The sequence below is a fragment of the Chinchilla lanigera genome, unplaced genomic scaffold, assembly GCF_000276665.1.
Source record: "Chinchilla lanigera isolate Chin_1 unplaced genomic scaffold, ChiLan1.0 scaffold00035, whole genome shotgun sequence".
NCBI lineage: Eukaryota > Metazoa > Chordata > Mammalia > Rodentia > Chinchillidae > Chinchilla > Chinchilla lanigera.
The window spans coordinates 21,282,847-21,303,760 of record NW_004955436.1 but is presented as its reverse complement, the minus strand read 5'-3'; the positions used below and the strand labels follow the sequence as shown (position 1 = coordinate 21,303,760).

The following is a 20,914-nucleotide window of genomic DNA, read 5'->3' as shown; positions in this document are numbered from 1 at the left end:
GGAGATGAAAAGATGGAGGGAGAGGGGAGGGAGCAGAGGAAAGGGGAAGTAAGAAGAATTAAGATGTGTTATGGATATGTAACAACTCACTATGGTGTATATAATCATTATTCACTGCAAACGTGTCCTAATAAAAATTTTAAAAAATACATCATTTCCCCTCCCCAAATAAATAAACTCTGTCCTGTTTTGCCATGAACAGAGCTTTTCTTGATTAATTTCCAGTCACTTGAGTCTGTTCCAGATAGAATTATTTGGCTTATGTAAAATTCACTGTTTTGTTCTCCCCTATGAAGCTCAGAAGAGTAAGATTCTTAAGGAAATATTGCTTTTTCTATATGCTTAAAAACAAATTTCTAGGGATTTCCAACATGTCCAGATGATCCTCATTAATAACTGGCCAGAAATCAGGCTGACTTTCTGTTTAAGGAGAATTTGCTAGCCTCTCTGGTTAAGGTCAAAGAGGACTAGTAATGACCTGATGTCTCCAGTGGATGTGTTGCTGTCTTCTTTCCCAGGTGTGCATCGAGACATACACGTGTAGCTGTCACCAGCGCAGTATAAACACTGCAGTGCGGGCCACTCTCAGTCAGATGCTAAGCGACTTGACCTTACAGTTACGACAGAGGCAAGAGAACACGGTAAGCTTGTGGCACTCCACGCTCATCGTGGTCTTTGTATGACTTTTTGCTATGCCACCTGCCATAGCCACCTCCCACTGGAAATGCTGGGGAGGGCTTGCTTGTTTTGGAAGAACATTTATTTGCATAAATAAAGCTGTTTAGGATTTTGCTTGTTTCACTTTCAAAGCCTTCAGAGGGTTTTTTTCCCTTGCAGTTTTTATAAATCTTGTCACTGCTTTAAAATTTACTTTTGTTCTTTTTTTAAACTTATGAATCAAACATTTTTATTGAAAATATTTTGATAGTAAATATGGAGTTAAGGAAGCTGAGTAGCAGTTTAACACATGCTTGGAAATTTGTTGTTTTCCTTTATTAATGGAAAGGTTGTACCAGAGCTCCCTTATCTGCTGGGCCACTGGGGTGAAGCTGAACTCTTGGTTAGCAAAGCCTACTAGAACTTTTTGCTCTAAATTTGAACAGATGGTCTGAAATGAGTTTCTAGGGGAAAATGTAAATTTAATTGGTTTCTTGTATATATTATCATCTAGGAATGTCAGTGAGACGATTTCTTTTCAAATAGGTGTTTAGTTTTCTAACTCTGCCTGTGTACTAACTTAGACTGCAATGACATTGGTCATTTTTTAAACTAGCAAATCTCAGTTGCAGTTTGAAATATCTCAGAGATTAATTTTACAGAAATTAAGGTTTCCTTACTTCGGTTATTACTCATTTCAAGTTCTTATTTTCTCAGTTTCGAAAACAAGAAGGTTGAAAGGAACCTCACAGATTGTCAAATCAAATTCTTTTACTCCTCATTTCCGGATAAGAAGACAAAGCCCAGAGAGACGAAATTAAAATCTAAAATTAATGCGCTTATCAGTAAAAGGCCCAGAATTCAAGCCCTGGGTTGCTGCCCAGCTCCCAGTCTGTGTTCCCAGCTTCTATGTACCATGGCAGCCAGCGTTGAAAACACTAATATGGAAAAAAAACAAATATTGATGTTTTTCTTTTGTGTTTTCTGTATCCAAAGCATGTGTTTCTATTAAAATTACTTTCTGGGTATTTTAATCATTATAAATTATCCCCTATTAAAAATGAGTCATTGTATACCAAGAGTTTGAGTATAATAGTATGAGAAGTTAGCTTTGAAAAACACCTATGAATAGGAAACATATTAGGAGAAAAAAGTGTTTTTAATAGACATAAGTCAAAGATTTTGAAAATGTTTATGTTAACACATAGTCATAGTCCATCTTTGCTAAAATGCCAACATGATCATATACTATAATATTAATGATAACTTACTATTTTAAAATGAAACATTTAAATGAAATGTGGTTTTAAAGCACTTTCGATTATTTTAGCCCATTTAACCTTATGTTGAGATGGTTAAGTAAGAGCAGACAGTCATACTTCACATAAGCTGGTTTTTTGGTCAATGGCAGAGTACATATACAACAGAATATACCATGCAGCCTAGGGGTATAGTAAACTATACCACTTAGGTAGGTGTAGGTAACACTGTTATGCTCACACAATGACAAAGTGGCTTAACAGTAAATTTCTCATACTGTATCTTCATTGCTCAGTGACAAATGACTACAGTGTTTCAAATGAAATGCCTTAGCCTTTTGGTCTTATTTCTCTGCCATACAATGGAAGGCAACAGGTGTAGCTGTGGTCATATGCCTTTGTCCTGAGTTTCACGTGGCTAATCATGATCAGTCTTCTGGTCCTGCTCATCACCAACCATCTGGACTCACCCTACCTCAATGCAAGACACCAAATGAGGTGGAAAATTCCTGTTTCCTGTTATTCCCTTTCTCTTACTCATGCAATCCTTTGGAGATGCGATTCCATGTCATAGGAAAACACAGTTCTCAGGGTGCTAATGTTGGAAGCACATTTGTCCAGCAGGAGGGGACACTGAGTTTTGTTATCTAAGAATTAGCGACTTTTTCAAATGCTATTAGAGATGAGTGGCCTGTAGGAGTGGCGAGGTTTGCTCTAAAGAGGTGGTGCGTCCCCGGGGAATGCTTAGCCTTACCTATAAAAGGCTAATCCTTAGCCTCACCTGTAAAATATACTGTATATATTTTATAGCGTGACTCATCACTGAGAAGTCACTATGAGCCTCCTCAGAATTAGGGAGACCTAAATATAGAAAAAGGAAAATAAATGTAGCATGCAAAGGGATTAACATGAAGTACATCTTTAACTAGTGCCTCTATCTCCCTCAACCCTCCTATAGAGGGTATTACATTTTTGATTCTGTATCCTCAGAAATCTTGAAATGTTAATTCAGCTTCATTACCTGGCTTACTTAGCTAACCAAAACTATTGCTAAATTGTAAATTGCTAATTTCAAAAGGCAGAATTGCCACATGCCAATATTTGGAGCTGAGGACAAGGAGTCTTCTTCCATCAGGTATAACTCGGGTGTGTTCCCCAGAAAGTATTGTCCTAACCACACATTTAGCCGTGTGCTGAGCAGCAGACACTAACATAGTATCTCACAAAAATTGCTGTGGAAGCAGTGAGCTTGCAATTAATGAAGAGCAGTAGAAATGTGTGCCCATAACATGGCTTTTAAAAAACAACCCCACTGGATGATTTACACATCTGAGAGTTAATTAGCACAAAAATGCCTTTTTATTATCTCCTGGTTCGAAGAGGTGGGGAGGCAGAAGCACCTCCTTCCAGTCCTCAGCTCCGGAGTCTCTGGGTTTTTCCTGGAATGGGAAGAAGGTTTTATTATGTGTAAGCAGCTTTCTCTTCCTGTTTTTCCTAGGTGCTGTCTCTGCCTTGACAGTTCTGGATCTCTGGAGCAATAGCCATGAGTCTGATAAACAATCAGAAGTTAATATGCCCCCCATTAGATAGGGGGATGGTGCTTCTGAGCAGGGGTCATCTTTGGACCAGTGATTTGAAGCCCAGCAGCCTGATGCTTCCTATGCTAGCAATCTGTATCTGCTAGGGCCAGGCACAGTGTAGTCTGTGGACTTGGGATAAATCATTGCCTACGCAAAGGTGAACTCGCCTCTTTAGGTAGGCACTGCCACAAGTCATAGCCCAGCAACCTGGAATCATAAAGCACCATGGGGCTGAAGCCCCTGGGAAGTGTGTAGATTCTTGAATGTTTTATTCTGGGAAGCAATCAGCTGAGTTCTGAACACCACAGTCTTTCTCATGAATGCAGTCCACCGTGAAACGCTATCAAGAGCCGAACCATGTGCTTGGCTAGAGAAGCTGAGCCCATAGCAGTGTGAATCCCATTTCGCTCCCTGGGATTTTCCAGTGTCTGAGAATCAGGACTTTTCTTGCCTGTATCTCCTAATTGTCTGTGTGTGTCTCCTTCACCAGATAATTGAAAACCCAGATGTACCACAGGAATTCGGGAGTCAAGGTATTGGATTTGGTTTTTACTAGTTCAGTTCTAATAGATGTAGTAAAAATGCCAACTGTGTGCTTGGCGCTGGGGGTGTAAAGATGCCTAGGAGCTCTTGGGTTGGTTTACGCTTCTCCTTGGAGGCTCTGCTCAGCTTTGCCATGTGTGCTTTTATTTCATCAGCTGCTGTCTTCCTTCTGTTCCCACATGCACCAGTGCCAACTGTGCCTACCCCTGTTCCAGCTATGTGAGGGAGGTAACTCTCCACATACCTCCCACGGGAGGCTGGGAGTTTGTTTTTTAAGTTACTTCCTTCTCTGTGAAGCCCGGTTTAACTGCTAAAATGAGAACCTGGTTATAGGGTTATAGAAATCTGATTGACACCCTGTGCTATCGCACCGGAGTTATGTTTGTCAAATGCCGGTGCCTTGACCTGAAAAAGTGAGTCATCTTCCAGGGACCCCTTCAGCGAGCCCACTTTAAGTCACAGACCAAAGCCAAATTATGGCACTTCCCTTCTGACCCACAGGAAAAGAAAAGAAGTATGTATACATGTAATTAGCAAGCGATTTGAGTGTTAAAAACAGCTGATAGTATAATTTTCTTATGAAAGATAGGAAAAATTCAAATCAGATTTAAAAATGGAAACATTAGTGTTGTTTCCAACTTTGTTCAGTAATTTGAAAAATATTGGGAACATCTAATTTTATTTGGACCTTTGCCATTAATTACAAGGCCAAAGAGATAGGGATGGGAAAAGAAAGGAGGGAAAGAAAAGGAAAGAAACAACCAAAATTAGAAGGAAAGGAGTAAATGCAAGAAGTGAGAAAGAGAAGAGTTTGTGGTACGTTACTGTCCAGCTCACTGTGCTGTATTGTTTTGTCCCCTCCCACTGCATTTTGGGGTCCTGTGCCAGAGAGCGCTGGAGCAAGGCTTCTGCCCCAGGAACTCCCAGAGGTGCGCTAGAAGATGCCCCCGTCCTGCCTTCTCTTTGGCTACTGCATTCTCACCAAAGCCTCGCTTTAATGTAGGGCAATTTTATAAACTGAAAATGGAGTCAACTTGCTTTTGGCCAATGTTGCATCTGTAAAAAAATATCCTAGTAAAAATTGGTGGGCTCATTTGAAATTAATCTAAAATTGAGCAGAAGGGCCATTTATCAATCTGACTCTAAACTCTGCTTTATCATTGTGCCTTATCATTTCTCAATTTTGTTCCTGCATTTAACGTCTTAAACTCCAAGGATCTGAATTTATTTTTCTTCCCTTGCCTCCTCCAAGTCTATTTTTATTTGCTCTCCCACACTTCTTCCATCTTTGTTGACTTTGTGCTCCTCCATCCATTTCTATTCAGGTGTGCTTGGACAGATTCTTACAGGCTTTTATTTTAGAAAACAAATGTCCCCCACTTATCACTTGGCTCAACAGTTCTGTGAAATTGGCATTATTTATCTTATCACTAAAAAGAAAAACAAAGTTTACCCAACCAAGCTCACACAATCAGCAAGTTGTGGACCTGCATGGGAATGCGTTCCGAATTCCAACCTTTTTCCTACAGTGCTTTGGTGGGAGTTTTAATTCTAGTTTCTGAACATTAGAACCCATTTGGAGGGAAAAAGTATTTTTCCAACATTGGCTACTGCTCCATTGTTGACAAAGACCACATGTCCCACAGAGATTGGACACATAGAGAAAGTGAAGATGGTGACTCAGTTATCTCACCCTCTTCATCTGTCTTCTGAATTCCATCTTTTTTCTATGCCGCCATATTGTATCTCTCTTTGGGTTGTTTCTTAAATTCACCAAAGCTCCTTTCATTAAATGTGGATAAATTTCACTTATAATAAGAAAGAATCTATTATTTCCTTCTGGTCCGCTTTTTTCATGTTTTACTTTAGAAAAGAATGGGTATATTATTACCTTTCCTGTAATTGTTTCAGTGGCCTAAGGGAGATGCTGATCTAAAATTCACCTCAGTCCTGCAAGAGGTCCAAAGCAGAGGACAGGAAGGACTGTTGAGGGAGGTACCGGACTCCCCCTGCCCCAGTGTCTAATGCCTGTCTCCTCCTCTGATTCGAAGGGTCATCGGTAGAGGCCCTCTGTGATGATGTTGTCTCTGTCCTCGCCGTCCTGTGTGAGAAGCTTCAAGCCTCCATAAAGTAAGTGCCTTGCCATTTCTTGTCCACAGTGGTCTGTTTCTGAAATAACGTCTGTCTATGACATCACTTAAAATTGCAGATTATAAGAAGAGCAGTTCCTCCCACTGGTACTCACCTGTCATTCCCAAGAAATACATCCAGAGACCTTGGGCAATGCCAAATTACAAATACCATTGCTGAAGGCCATAATTTTGTGAGGTGGAATTTGAAAAACAATACCTTGGAAACCCTTTGAGTACTGGGCTGCATGGAAGGAATGTTGGGCACAGAGCTGGGCTGATGTGAGGGCTCCTAACCGGGCCTGGCCCTGCTGTGTGACGGTAAATGACTCTTCTCATGGGACTGTGATACACTGTCTTCCTCCGTTAAATGACGGGGGTGAATTGTGTGCACTTTCTCTATTTCTTGTACCATCCCCCAAGTCTGTGAGCTCGAGCGCTTACCTTTAAAGAGAGCAGATTTCTCTCACTTTCGTATACTTTCATTTTTTTGCATGCCGGTTTGATTAGTGAAGTTAGTTCGTTTAGGTAACATCTCTGGCTCTAACTCTCCATGAGATAGGGTAAGACAACTTCTGCAGCCAGAGTGAAAGCCAGACTTGCCAACATGGGATGAAAAGTCTCTACCAACTGCATAGATCTGCATCACTTTATCCATTATTCCTCTCAGTCACCTGTATATTTGGACCAAATGCAACTTTATATCAGGCATTTAAAGGTCAAATACATCTAGGAAATGGGGAAAGTAGTAACTGTATGGGATGAATAAGTCAAAAGATCTAGTTACAACATGAGGATTGCAGTTAATAATAGCTTGTTCTACTCAGGACATTTACTGAATGGGTTGGTTGTAGCTGATTTTGCTACAGGAGGGGTAAATGGGCAGCTATGTGAGATTATAGATATGCTCCTTTGTCTCACTGCAGAACCATTTTGCTATATGTATGTATTGTACAACACCACGTTTTCTACCTTTGAAGACATCTATGTAATACATAAGTAATATAAGCCAAAAAGAAATAGCAGATATGACTTCTTCCCCTCTCATGCTGTAGCTCCTTCCATGTCTGGACCCTAAGTCTGGGTGCTCCCCACAAGCAGATGTGTTATAAGTAGCTCTGTTGTGACCTGCTCAGGTCCTCATTTTTCCTAGCCAGCAAGAGTTGGAGCAGTGGAGATGACACTCAGGTTACATCCGAACTGAGGGCTCTAACGCCAACTCCAGTGGTCCCATCTGTAGGGTCCCTGTCCCACGTGGTTTGCTGGGGACAGTCCCAGGCTATGTTGTTGTGTAATAATGATGATCACCCTCCGTCCTCCTCAGTGGTGCCCTGGTTTAGATGGGATCCACATTCCCTCTGCTCATCCATAGCCAGAGTTTGAAATGCTCACCTCTGTCTGGGCCTCCCTAGCTCCTCTCTGTCACATAGTGCCAGAAGTCACATCAGAGCTGGAGTGTCTCCACAGCACATTTTCTCCTCAGACTCAATCAAGAGTGTTTGTAATTTTATTCACAATTGTCCCAACTGTATTATCTTCATTGCGTTACCTGGGTTAAACTCCTTGCCCTGCTACTTCCTAGCTTCTGGCTTTGGGCAAGAATCTTAACCACTCTACACTTACATACTCCATAAAATAGTTAATAAAATTATTATTGCTATATAATATTAGTAATATAAAATATTTCAGGGTCTTTGTAAGATCAAATGAGAAAATTCACTCAAAAAGTGCCCAACAGCCAAAGATCACCAGATGTGTAAGCTTCACAGAATTAGGCTTGCTAGCCTGTTATAGTGAGAGAGTCTGTACATTGTAGGGACTAAGGCGCAGCCAGGGAAAGGGTATTAGGAGCAAGTGTTGCAGGGTTTGAGTTTGAGGTAGGTGATTTTGGAATATGTTGAAGGAATTGTGTTCAAGCGTTAGGTGATATCAGAGTCCCTATTTTCTGCCTAGCACGCAAGAGAACAGATAGAAGCCGGAGGTGTCACTGGAGAAAAAGTAGGTACCACTCATGGGGAGGGGGCATTTGGTGGTTGTACAGAACCTTCTCCCCTTCCTTTACTGCAGAGCAGATGGGACTGTCGATGGGTTTTCTTCTTCTTCCATCACAACCGTGTGAGGCCCTCCTCCACACTAGCATTCTGTGCTCTTTTTATCTTCACCAGAGCCCTGCAACTGGCTGGTAGCCATGGTAGTGACCTGCTGTCCTGGGTCTTTCCCTACCCTACCACCCTGGCCTTGGCATTGTCAGAAGATAAAATCAATACCACCAGAACTTTGAAAAGCACAAAGATCAGATTCACTGCATCATAGGCAAGGGCAAACAAATAAGCTGGGATTTTTTTTTTTCCTGAGTAGTGTCCTACGGGAAAAATCTGGAGTTCCTAAGTGCTAGAAAGTTAGGCAGCAGGGGTGGAGCACATGGTAGCTGTGCTAATCAGTAATTAAAACTAGCTATCAGAATGAGTCAGAATGAGTCTGTAGGTCTGTAAATGATAGGTTTAAGATGTACCACTGTTCACTGATCAGAAAAGACTCTTCAAGTAGGTCCAGTAAGTGCCTGGCAGTAAGCCCTAGTTAAACATAGATGGCTCCAGCATCTGCGGCAGGTGCCATCGTCCAGAGTGTGATCACAGAACCTGGTTTACAAGAGGCAGGCCAGGTAAGTATAAGTATAGGCAGTCAGATTTGATATCTCCAAGTACTAAAATACGTGGACTCTTTTTTAACTGCAGAATGCCTTCCACATATTGAATATTTGATATATTTTGATTCTAAATTGCTTTGCTTGCTTTCGGAATTGTTGGTGCTAATTCTAGTTTATGATGCAGGAATATTGAGCTTCTTAGGATGAAAATTTGACTGTAGTTTGTCAGGCAAAGGCACTGCTCAAACATAGACCGTGTATGTGTACAACCACGCAGTAGAAGCCAAAGGCATAGGTTTCTGTCAGCCCCAAAAGCCATTTCTTCACCCCATGACTTGAAAACAGGATTTAAATGGGGGAAATAATGTGTAGGACACAGACGTGTTTTCCTAAGGGGTTCTCATTGAATACTGAGTCAAAGATGGTTTTAGGCACATCGTTACAGAGCTTAGTGGATTTAGTAGGAGTCTCATAGTCTTATTTGGTTTTTCAGTGCAGTTTCCCTGGTCGTGATGCTGTCTCTAGAGATTGTTTACTGTTAGATTTTGGTCTTTCTTGTCTCTCAATTCCATTACCCTAAGGGGGTGGGGTGCTGCTAAAGAAGCTGGGGTACAGAGCGATCACGGCAGCCGGGATGCAAATCCTTCATGTCTACCCGGTCAGGTTGTGCCATACACTCTGGTATTCTGCTCCTCCTTACCAAGTGTCCACATCTGCATGGTCTCTCCTCTTTCACCACCTTCATGCCTGTATTGCTATCAGCTGAACTTGATGCCCCGCCCTTCCTATGAAATCGCACTATGATCTGTACTTCTCCACAGCTGTTTCCAAAATCTGTGCCTAGATCCCTCACGGGGCCTGGGCTCAGTAGGGAGTACATCCATGCTATGTTCTGCCCTCTTGGGAGGGTGCAGAAAATGCACTCAGACAGCAGCACAGCTGCCCCACCTGGCGCAGAGATGCTGCATCCATGGGGTTCTGTATCAGGAAAGTTGATGTACATGATGCTGCTTAAATGCAAGAATGTTTGGGAGGATAATGTGGCTCAGAAGGATATCTATTCATTCTGTGCCTGTCTGTCACCTGCCACCATCTCAGTCTCCCTGTCCTCCTTATACAGAATGTCAGACAGCTTGGAGTCAATGAGCCTGGCCAAAGTGCTTGTATTATATGTTCCATTTCATGCCTTCCTTATTTCTTTTTTGTAGCCAAATTCAAATGTAATTTTTAAGGAAAGCAAAGTAAAAAAAAATGGTTTTAAACAAAGCCTCTAAGAACTCCAGAGGCCCCAAGCATGCTGCCGTTTGGCCTCCGCGTGACTTTGCCAGGATGGGTGGTATCTCAGCCTTCACAGCCACCAGTCCATGCTGGGGATTACTCTCCACAGATCTTGTGCCAGAACTGTAGTGATGAGCAGATATGGGACCAGCAGATGCCCAGTCTGCCAGCCATGAAATGCTCTGACAAAAGACCAGCAGGAGTGACTCCCAGCCCTGCTGAGTAGGCACATTTCCCCTTCTGTGTTTTGAATGAGTTGGCGGGGTTCTAGCCCCTTTCCTTCCTGTGCATTCCCCATGGTTGAGTGTCTACAGACGTGCGTGTCGGGAAGGCACACACACTGCACATGTAGATGTGTCTAGTGAAGGACATGGATGCAAAGTGCTCGCATGTTTAACAGCCCTCTGAATGGCATGACCCATACAAGGCCATTGTGGTGGAATGATAACTGGTGGTTAACTTGTAACACCCAGCTGAACTTAACCAGCATGGTGCTGGGTGCAAGAGGCCCATCTGAGGACTGTTGCCAGCAGCATAAGAGGCAGAACTGGAGAAAAAGAAGTTAGGCTGTTGGGAACTGGTGGAAGCTGTAAGGAGCTGTTGGTTCTTTTGGAGGAGCTTGTCATGCTGGCTTTCCTGATGAACTTAGCTGTTTTCATCCTCCAAGGAGCTTGGGACCTTGTTGGCACTGAGAATAGCTTCGGTTCACTTTGGGGGAGCTCTGGTCCTCACTCTGAGCATCATTTCCTGGCTCTAGAGGGGAAGATGGTGTACTGCTCAGTCTCCTGGAGAAGCTTGTTGCACTGGCTTTCCTGATGGGATCTCGTTTATCCTGATCACTGGAGGAGCTCAGAACCTCACTGTTGCTGAGGATGGCTGTGATACTTTTGGGGGAAGCTCTGGTTCTTACTCTGTGCATTATTTCCTGGCTCCAGTGTAGATCCCTCAGCCTGGTAGCACAGATCCTTCATCCCGCTGACATAGACTTCCTAGATTCTACCACTGACCCGATACAGGTCCGTGAAACAGGCCTGCATGAGATAGTATTATGGGCTCTAGGCCTCCAGTTGAACTTGTGGGAGGCACTGTTATCAGCTCTAGGTCTTCAGCTGGACTCATGCAGGACATTTCTGTAGGATCAGGCCCTCGGCTAGATTCCTTGGTCTTAGTGTGTGGACAGATTTCCTGCACTCTTTTGTATATCATTCTTCGGGTGACTATTATAAATAATCTTGTAAAATATGCATCCTGTATTATACCGTTTCCCCTTGCAAAATAACCCCCAAACCAACACTATTCAGTAGACCAGAAGGCTGATAGAAATCCTGCTGATAAAGACAAGACTCAGGAGGCTTCTGCTGGGAAGGACTGCATTGGTTGCTGGACTCCAGGTGATGTATGTTGTGGCCTGGCAGAAAGTTTGTCTGCGTTTTGCTTGATACTTTGCCTGACACTAAGATTAAGGCAACAGACTAATTAAGCTGGCACAAGAAGTTTCAAGGTAGTTGAATGTTGAGGGGGTGGCATGGCTATTGTTGGGGGCTTTTAGCCAGATTTATATTGAGAATCAAGAGCAAAGAGCCCAGCAGGATGATTTAAAATATTATGAGTTTAACCAGGAAGGAAGCTCCAGTAAAGCTATGGATTGTGAAGACAGAGCTGAGGAAATCTTGATTGCTGACAGGAAAATACCAGAGGTAGCCTGATGGCATCACAAGCAGCAGCGAGTGCCCACCCTTTGCAGCCTCAGAACTGCAAAGGTGAAAGATTTTACTTTGAGGAGAAAGATGCAGAGCACCAGGTTTCAGAATGGTGGTGGTATAGAGAATTTCTTCCTCTGAATCAGATTCAGAGTGCTCAGCAATCCAGGTACTCGACTCCTACAGTGAAGAGAGAGGGAAGCTTAGCTACTGCTCCAGCTGGCAGCAGACCTTGGCATCATTCACGTAGCACTGGTTTTAGATGCATACAGAATGTAAGGGTTCTGGAGTTAAGGAGGCTTCTACCTACAGTTCAGAAGGCTTGGGAGGCCAGGCAGTGTGCTCCTGAGAGGGCAGTGTGTGAAGCTATGAGTTCGAAGCCACAGGTACAGTGGAGACCCGAGAAGTTTGGAGAAGCCAGGAATGTGGACCATCTAAGGAAAGTTACAAGGAGGGTGCAAAGCAGGCCCAAGAGAGAAACCATGGGAGCTACAACTGCCAGAAGTGCCATAGAGGCAGAGCCTCATGGAGCTAACAATTTGCCACAGATTGCCTTGGATGTTGCATGTGGAACTACAGGACTTAATGTTTGCCCTGCAGGCTTGTGGACTTGCTTTGGTCCCAACTCTTTGTATCCCTGTTTGTACCTTTTGGAATGGTAATGTTTATTTTCTGCCATTGAATGTTGCAAGTGTTTTGCTTTTCATTTGTATAGGGTTTGCAGCTAAGAGTTTGCATTAGATCTCAAAGGGCACTTGGAACTTGGACTTTTCAGCAATGCTGCGACTGTTAGGACTCTGCAATTCTTAGAGATGGACTAAAATGCCTTTTATATAAAGGGATGTGCACGAGTCTTTGAGGGGCCAAGGGCAGAATATTATGGTTTGTGTCTGAATGTCCCCGCAAAGCCTCATGCAGTCATAGGGCAGGCTTCTAGAGTTTTTCGTTGACTCATGGTCCAATGCTGGGATTTTGGGTCAGTGCTACACCCACCCTGGGGTGGGCAGCCTGCATACAGTATAAGGGAGGGAAAGCAAGGCTTGTTTCCTGCTGGTCTTCCTTTTGCTCTTGTTGCTTTTGCTATTTTCCACTGCCATAAACTGTTGCCCTCTGCCATGTGCCACTCTGTCTTGGAGCCAGCCAAGTATGGACTGAAACATGCACAAACTGTGAGCTATATAAACCTTATCTTCCTTAATTCTGGGCATCAGGTATTTTGGCTCAGCACTGAGAGAAAAGTAACCAAGACAGCCATGCACACTTGTTTCCCAGCCTGCTGCAGTCCATGGGAAGGCTGTCCCTTCAGTCTCCTGGGATACTCCTGGCCAGTTACCTTGGTGATGAGTTCCCATCAGTGAGTCGCTGTCGTGGGCTGCAGCACTTGCCACAGCACACTTTGCCAGTGCTCACAGGAGCCTTGACTGCTTGAATCCTTTCTCAAAGCCTTATTTCTGATGAACCCGGAAATTGAGAATCTTTATTTCCTATACTTAGTTTAGTTTTGTGATGCTAACCTGACAGTTTGAGACAGAAAGAGACATTTTTGCATTGGGGCACTTAATAATTATGCTTCATAACAGGTCTGGAGATTGGCCAGAAAGATCAACTGAGACAGCAGCTGAGGTGACCCTTATAAAACCCATTTTTAAGTGCATTTTATAACTGATAGTGTAGCCCTCTTGTTTTGCCCTCTCCAGTCTGTTCATGCTAAAGCACCCAGAATGAATGGTCTGAAACACCAATGTGATCATGTCAGCCTTAGGTTTAGTGAATTCCAGACTTCTTTGTGCCCCTCGCAGCTCCTGAACTCTGCCCACACCACGCTTACAGCCTGCCTCTCCCACAGCTCCTCCACAACCCATGCTCCGACCTGAACATCAAGGCTCTCCTGGGATCCTATTTCTTGTGAAACTCTTTGAAAGGAGGGGCCCCTCCTCCAGGGGCTCATAGGAACTTGTTTTAAATTATTCATTCACAGCACTTCTCTCCAGTGTTCAGTCTCCTTGCCTCACTAGTCTACCTAGACCCATGAGAATGAAGAATGTGCTGTTTTAGGACAAGAAGTAGGTCTTGTTCAAAATGTAAAGCCCTCGCCTGGCCCACAAAGGACTACTTTTTCCATACCTTCCTTATTCTTTTTCCAGTCATTGGCTTCCTCTTGGTAAACAATGATGATTTTTGTGGAGAGGTAGCCCTTGGCCTGCAAAAGGTATCGTAGAGAATACGCAAATGTAAGTGGCATTCTCTTCCCAAGACAAAGACATTATTTTAATGATTACACAGTTTTAATATTGGGGAAATAAATATAATATCCCAGCCTGGAAGATATCAGATACACTGAGTTCATGTTCCCCAACATTGAAGGATGAATTCTAAGGAACTACAGAGATTAAGAGTAGGAAAACTTTATTGAGAGAGCTCCTGAGATAGAGGAGGGGCCACGAAAATGGGTTGCCAATGAGCCCACTTCTCAAAGTTTTATAGAGCAAAGTCTCGAGGTGGGTACAACATGGGTCAAAACTATGATCAACCACTAAGATTACAAATACAGCTGCTTAGGTAATACTGATCCAGTGGGGAAACAGGTCATGTAGCAAGTAGAAATAACAAAGACTTTCTTTAGGAATGGATGGATCAGGAGGTCTTGGTCACCCACCGGGGTGACTGATGTCTATCTAGACGTTATTGGAATGGGTGATACCAATGATCTCATCCCCTGGGGAGATATGTGGGCCAGTCAGTTCTTTCCATCTTTATCTTGAGCCCTGGCCTCCAGCAGATGCGCCTCTGACCACAGTTACAATGTGTTTTCACCCTCTGCACTGACTCCCTCAGTGGCCGAGCCCTCTTTGACTGCCTAGAGTATTTCTACCTAACTTAGCTGCCCATAATAGTTTTTTGGACAAAGGAGATCTTTTTAGAACATAGCTCAGCAAAATTTTTCTGTGAAGAGCCACATACTATTGCTTTATGGTTGGTTTTATTTGGTTTTACAGCTCTTTTAAAACTTGAAAACATTTTTTATTAGTGTGTGTTTGCAGTTCATAATGTTTACACTTTCTGTGTGGAGTGGGTGTGTGTCCACAGCACACCTTCATTTCTTTTCCATCCCCTTCCCCTCCCCTTCTCTCTCCCTCCGCCTCTGGCTCCCCTTCCCATCTAAGAAAGGTCTGTCTCCCTGCTTCGGATTATCTGTCTTTTATTTTGCTCTTTATTTGTAATTTGCATTTCTCTCATGGCTATGGGCACGATTTTGCCCCTGGACTGTAACTTACCGGCTGGTTCTAGAGCAGAATGTCACTGTGCTCTCAATTGACTACACCCAACCCTGACTGTGGAATTTAGTGCAGCATTTACATTCGGAAGCCGTACCCCACCCCCACCCCTCCAGCCAGGGCTTACCCTCCTTTGTCTCACAATTGTGTGGTCCTTCTGAATTAGGCAGGTATAGGGAGGGCGTCTTGGGCTTCAGGATGCTCAACTTTTCTTTTCTCTCTTCCTATCTCTTTAAATTTCTGGCTTGCCCCCTGTGAGTTGAGCTGCTGAGAACACTAAGCTTCCTTTTGGCATTTGTTTGTTTTAAATTAGGAGAAGGAGATACAACCAAAATTATTTTTATCTGATTTCCTTTTTTTCCTTAATATTTCACCCCTAATTGACTCCTTTCTGAATTTTCTTAAAAGACTATACATTTGTGTCTTTGAAAATAAATTTTTTGAGTATGTCTGTCATCCTAGCTATTCAGGAGACTGAGGCAGGAGGATCACAGATTCTAGCTCAGCTTGAGCAACTTAGCAATAATTCATTTTGAAATTCAGTTAAATTTTTTAAAGTGGGCTTGGAATGTAGCACAGTGTAAAGGCCCTGGGTTCAATCCCTAGTACCGTAAAACAAAGAGAAGAAGAAAGGAGTGGAGAAGGAAGATTAGGGAAAGGGAAGGGAAGAGGAAGGGAGGAGAGGAGAGGGGAGGGAAGGAGAGGGGAAGAGAGAGGAGAAGAAGCCAGAAATTTTCCTCCCTTCTGCCCATCTCTCTTATTACCTAGAGGAATTTTAATACTTTTTTGGTGGGCTGGAAGGAAAACCTAACCTGGACATACAAGACTGTGCTTCCTATAAAAAAGTTACCTGTGTTTTCTTCTGGCTTTATTGAGAAACTCGTGAAGATTAATTCTCGGGAAAGTAATAATTCCAAAGATAAACCAAGTCTCCTCAATAAAAGAAAAAGGTCAAATGTATAATAAAATATGGATGGATTAAAAGATAATATAGTACATGATTTCTTGAAAGCTTTGGGCATTTAAACATGTTAGTAATTACTAACTCTACCATGAACTGTAGATTTTAGTTAATAAAGCAATATTTGTTCAGTAAGACTAAGAAATGTACTAATAGGTAAAATATGATAACTCAGGTTCATGTTCTCTTTTTCTATAAATATATAGAAAACCTTTCTACAATATAAAATTTATTAATTAAAAAAAGAATAACCTATTACTTTGCCAGGGCTGCTGTAAGAAAGTACCTTGCTACAGTCGTTTTCCTTGTTGCTGGGACAAAATATCTGACCCTGGCAGCTTAAAGGAGGAGAGGTTTATTTCGGCTCATGTCTTAGTGGTTGCAGTTTTGCCTGATTGGCTGTCTCCAGGCAGAAGTATAGGGGAAGGGTATTGCGGAGGGAAGATGCTCACCACATGGCAGGCAGGAAGTAGGGGGAGATGGGGAGGAGGTGTGGTGGGAGATAGAGTAGTACTTCCGGGTCATGCCTACAATGGCTGCTGCTTCCAGCCAGACCTTCCCCTAACAGCAAGTCAGCTGTAAGCCCCCATAGTCCATTCACCTTCCAAACACATGAGGTTTGGGGATTCATTTTAGATCTGAACCATAGCATATCTAAAACTGGGTGCCTAGAGAGAAATTCATTTTCTCACAGTTCTGGAAGCTGGAAGTCTAAGATCAAGGGACTGGCAGGGTGGCTTCTCAGGGCTGTGGGAGAGGGATTTGTCACAGGCCTTGGCTTGCAGGAGGGCATCCTCTCCCCGTGTCTCTGCATTCCCTTCCCTCACGGAGTGCATCTCATCCAAGTTGTCATTCACTGAAGGGCACCAGTCATATTGGAATATAGGCCCAAGCTAACGAACGCACTTTACTGGCTTCTGTGGAGGCCTTGTTCTAAATCAGATCATATTCGGAGATACTGAGGATTAGGACTTTAATCTGTTAATTTGGGGGTTCAGAAGCAATTTGGCTTCTAACACTGGCCAGGCCCCCGGCTTGGTATTGCCTGACACTCTGGCGAGTGTCTCCCCACACCTCCTGCTTAACTTTGCCTTGTGTTTTGCCTGTGTCTCTATGTTGGTTCTGTTCCTCCACAGCGACAGCCAGCAGCTGCAGCTTCTGTACTTGGAGTGCATTCTGTCTGTGCTCAGCAGCTCCTCCTCCGCCATGCACCTGCACAGGGGCTTCACCGACCTCATCTGGTGAGCACCCACCCCCCAGGTGCCCCCATGCCAGCCGCAGGGCTCCACATAGCAGTGTCTCTGGCCCCTCCACAGCACCTGTGACCTAGTGGAGGTTTCACCCATGCATAAGTGTCCTCAAAGGAAAGTGAGGGGATTGTTTTGTTTACATGGATCAAACCAGAATCCCGAGAGAAACTGATCATTGTTATAACAAATGTGCCTCCAGGACCCGCTTACGATCACAAGAGCCAAGAAGCAATAAATGTTCTGGGCTCTCAATTTGTTCTAAAAGCATAAAAATGCGAGTGAACCATGCTCTTAGCCCTTCCCGGTCCCTTCTCCTTGCCCACCCCTGGAGGTGTCACAAGTTCCTCTCTCATAGTCAGACTCTGGGAAGTGACAGGCCCCTGAAGGCAGCCGCCTAAGGGCTCTGAGTTGCTCTGCCTGCTGACAGGGTGGGAGCCAAGTGACAGGCATCAGTATGGAATTGGAAATTAACTTCTCATGTGAGAAGTCATTTTGTCATGTGTACAGAAATGAAACTCTGTAACTGTGTCTTTTATTATTTTGAGCCTGTTTCTTCATGAGAGGGCGTGTTAATGCTTCTCCTGATGTTATATTTAACTGTAACTGGGAAATGAGGGAAAGTATTCTGCTGGTGGCTCCCAGGGTTAGGGGCACTTGGGAGACAGGCAGAACGTGGCAGAAGGAGGGCACAGTGAGGTACCAGCCCTTTCTGAGCACTCCTGTGGCATCGGGCCTTCGTCCTCCAGCTGGCACTCACCTTTTACCACATGGGGTTCTGGTGAGAATTGTTTTTCTGCCATCTCTTCCCAGGAAAAACTTGTGCCCCGCCCTCATCGTGATCCTGGGGAACCCTGTTCATGACAAAACCATCACCTCTGCTCACAGCAGCAGCACCAGCGCCAGCGTGGAGTCGGACTCGGCCTCTCCGGGCATCTCTGACCACGGCCGGGGCTCCGGCTGCTCCTGCACCGCGCCGGCCCTCAGCGGGCCCGTGGCTCGCACCATCTACTACCTTGCAGCCGAGCTCGTCCGCCTGGTGGGCTCAGTGGACTCCATGAAGCCCGTGCTGCAGTCCCTCTACCACCGCGTGCTGCTGTACCCGCCTCCCCAGCACCGCGTGGAAGCCATCAAGATCATGAAGGAGGTAGGGAGTTACAGGGTGGGGTCCCCTTGCCACTCCACAGAGCCCAGGAGTAAACAGGGGCTCTAGAGTCAGTGAGTGCGCGTGTTTTGGGAGCCTGCGGAAAGAAAGCCATTGGATAATTAGCCTGCGTTTATTAAAAGTCCATCAGCTGTGCACAGACCAGCCAGCTGAGAGTCCATCCTGCTCACCTAGAGCTGTTAGTGCAGATACATGGTTTCTTCACCTTTGCCAAAACTGGACTTCAAAATGTTTTTATTCTCAGGCTGTTACATTATCCCAAAGCAGCCTTCTAATCTCTTCGTGCTCAAGCAAATCTCTGTCCCAAACGTCACGGCCCCTGCGCGGATATTAAGGTTGTCTGGTTGGCAATAGGCATCACGGGTGCTACTTTATGGTTTTGAGCAAGAACTGGGGTTATTTTAAGGGTTCTTCAAAAAAGTCTGCTTTCTTTCTCTGCTTTTTTCCCCAAAGTGTTCAAAAGAGAAGTGGTCAGTATTTTTGTTTCCATAAACTTGTTCAAAAAGATCAAACTGCATTTTCTTAGAGTACCTAGCCACCCCTCTAAAAAAAATCAGAGTAACGAAATTCCCATACTAATGATCCATGTATTTTAATCACTATTTGTCCCCCCCGCAAGATTTCTAAATAGGTAAATTTTAAAATAAATAAGTACATTTATTTATTTAAAAATATATATTGCAGAGCTAATCATTGAAATTCTTAAAATAAAATAAACCACTGCCCTCTTGGCCTTAGCCCAGTCAGGTGATGGCTCGTCCTTCAGCCTTGGCACTGCAGTCCTGCCTTCTGTGGCACCCGGCAGGGCAGCCACATTTGCTGTGGTCGACTTGTGAGGACGGCAGGCTAGCAGTGGCACATGTGTGCCTCTCCCTGCTCTGCTTTCAAAATGATGGCGGTCGCTGCATCATCTTGCTTCTGCGGCCATGACCAAGGCACAGAACATTAAATTGGAATCACCTCTTGGTGTAGTGGGCATTGACTATAATGAATAATAAAAAAATTTGACCCAGCATTTCTAGAAATGAAGGAGTAACCTAGATTCAGTTGCTGGTTAGGGAAATCATGAGTACACAATACCAGTTGCCATTTTTTCTTTCCTACAAGTTCACACATATTATTATTAATATTCATAATAACTTCATGAACTTATGTCATTACCAGTGAAGAGTGTTGCTACTTTTTCCCTGTAACACTTCAGGCCAGCTTGAAGAACTGATCACCTCTAGTTTGGTGAAGGTGACATAGCTTTGGGGCCAAGTAAGACCAGGACCTGATGCCCTCCTAGGCAGCAGGGACCTCCACCCTGGAGCTGCCACTGCCCTGTTAAACCAGTGGCTTGGAGAAGCTGGCGCGGGCTTCCTCTAAGTAGGCAGAGCCCCAGGAGGAGGAGAAGAGTGGGGCACGCATGCTCAGCTCCTCCTAAATTCACCTGTCAGGTCAGGGCCGCCCCTTCAACTTGGAATAAAGTGAGAGGATGAGAGAAAAAGGCTCAGAATTTTACTCTACTGGGTATTCTGCATAGAATGTGAACCAGAGGACGGGAATTTTCTGTCCTCAAAGAAACTTTATTAGGCCACATGATGTACCCAAGGGCCCCGCCCCCAAAAAATACACAGACCCTCTCTGACCCTGACTCAGGGTCTTCTCCTGTCCCTCACGTACTTCTTTGCGTTCTCGATCTGTGTGACAGTGTGAACAGCTCCAGCAGAGCTTTTTCTGCCCCGGTTCAGCCACCCACTTCTGAATAAAAGAGTCAGGGTTCGAGCCCTGTCTGCCCCTGCCAGCTAGGTGATCAGGGGAAGTCACCTCTGAATTGGTAGTTTTCTCCTGGGCACTTCCCTGAACAGCCTAAGGTTTACAAATTTAACATGCAAGGGAGTTTGCCTGAGTACTGCATAAGTATAACGTGGCACACAAATATATGGTGCGCTGACTTCTGCCACAAAGAAGAGGAAAACAAACACAGTCCAGTTCCGGCTGGCGCCCTCTCCCCTGCCTGCCTTGTCTCCTTTTGTTTTACTGGGCTTATGTTCATGAATCAACACCGCTAATGATTTTTAGCAGTGCCCAGGGCTCACGGGTGACTCATTGCCTCTCCCCTCTCGTCTGAATTGCTGTGCTGTTTCTGCAGCCTTCTCTGCAGCCATCCGTCTCATTTCCCAGCATGCACCTTTATTCTGTCTGCTTGACCCCACTTTGTCTAGCTCCACCTTCCTGTCTCTATTCAGTCTCCCGCCTCTTCTCCCATGGGCCACTTCTGTATCACAGAGCTGACTGGTTGACTACAATAGGCTACACTGCCAACACTTTATGTTCTTAAGATGATAGTATTGTGCCCATTTTCCTGATGGGGAAGCTGAGGCTTTCTGAGACATTGTCACTTGCCCAGAGTCCTGTATCTGGAAGGCAGTAACACTCAGCTCTGAGCCTAGATGATCTAAGGGCAGCCGTCCCTTTGCTGTCAAAATCC

The 20,914-nt window shown here is 44.3% G+C and overlaps 1 protein-coding gene across 1 annotated transcript in view; it reads left to right on the top strand.

Moving 5' to 3' along the window:
- Arfgef3 (ARFGEF family member 3) overlaps positions 1 to 20,914 on the top strand; it is a gene marked incomplete at its 5' end in the record, with an annotated part of 145,735 nt that overhangs the window by 62,717 nt on the left and 62,104 nt on the right. The window contains 5 exon segments of the mRNA XM_013516654.1: positions 519 to 641; positions 3,987 to 4,029; positions 6,091 to 6,169; positions 17,166 to 17,270; positions 18,090 to 18,423. Coding sequence (XP_013372108.1) covers positions 519 to 641; positions 3,987 to 4,029; positions 6,091 to 6,169; positions 17,166 to 17,270; positions 18,090 to 18,423 — 684 coding nt within the window.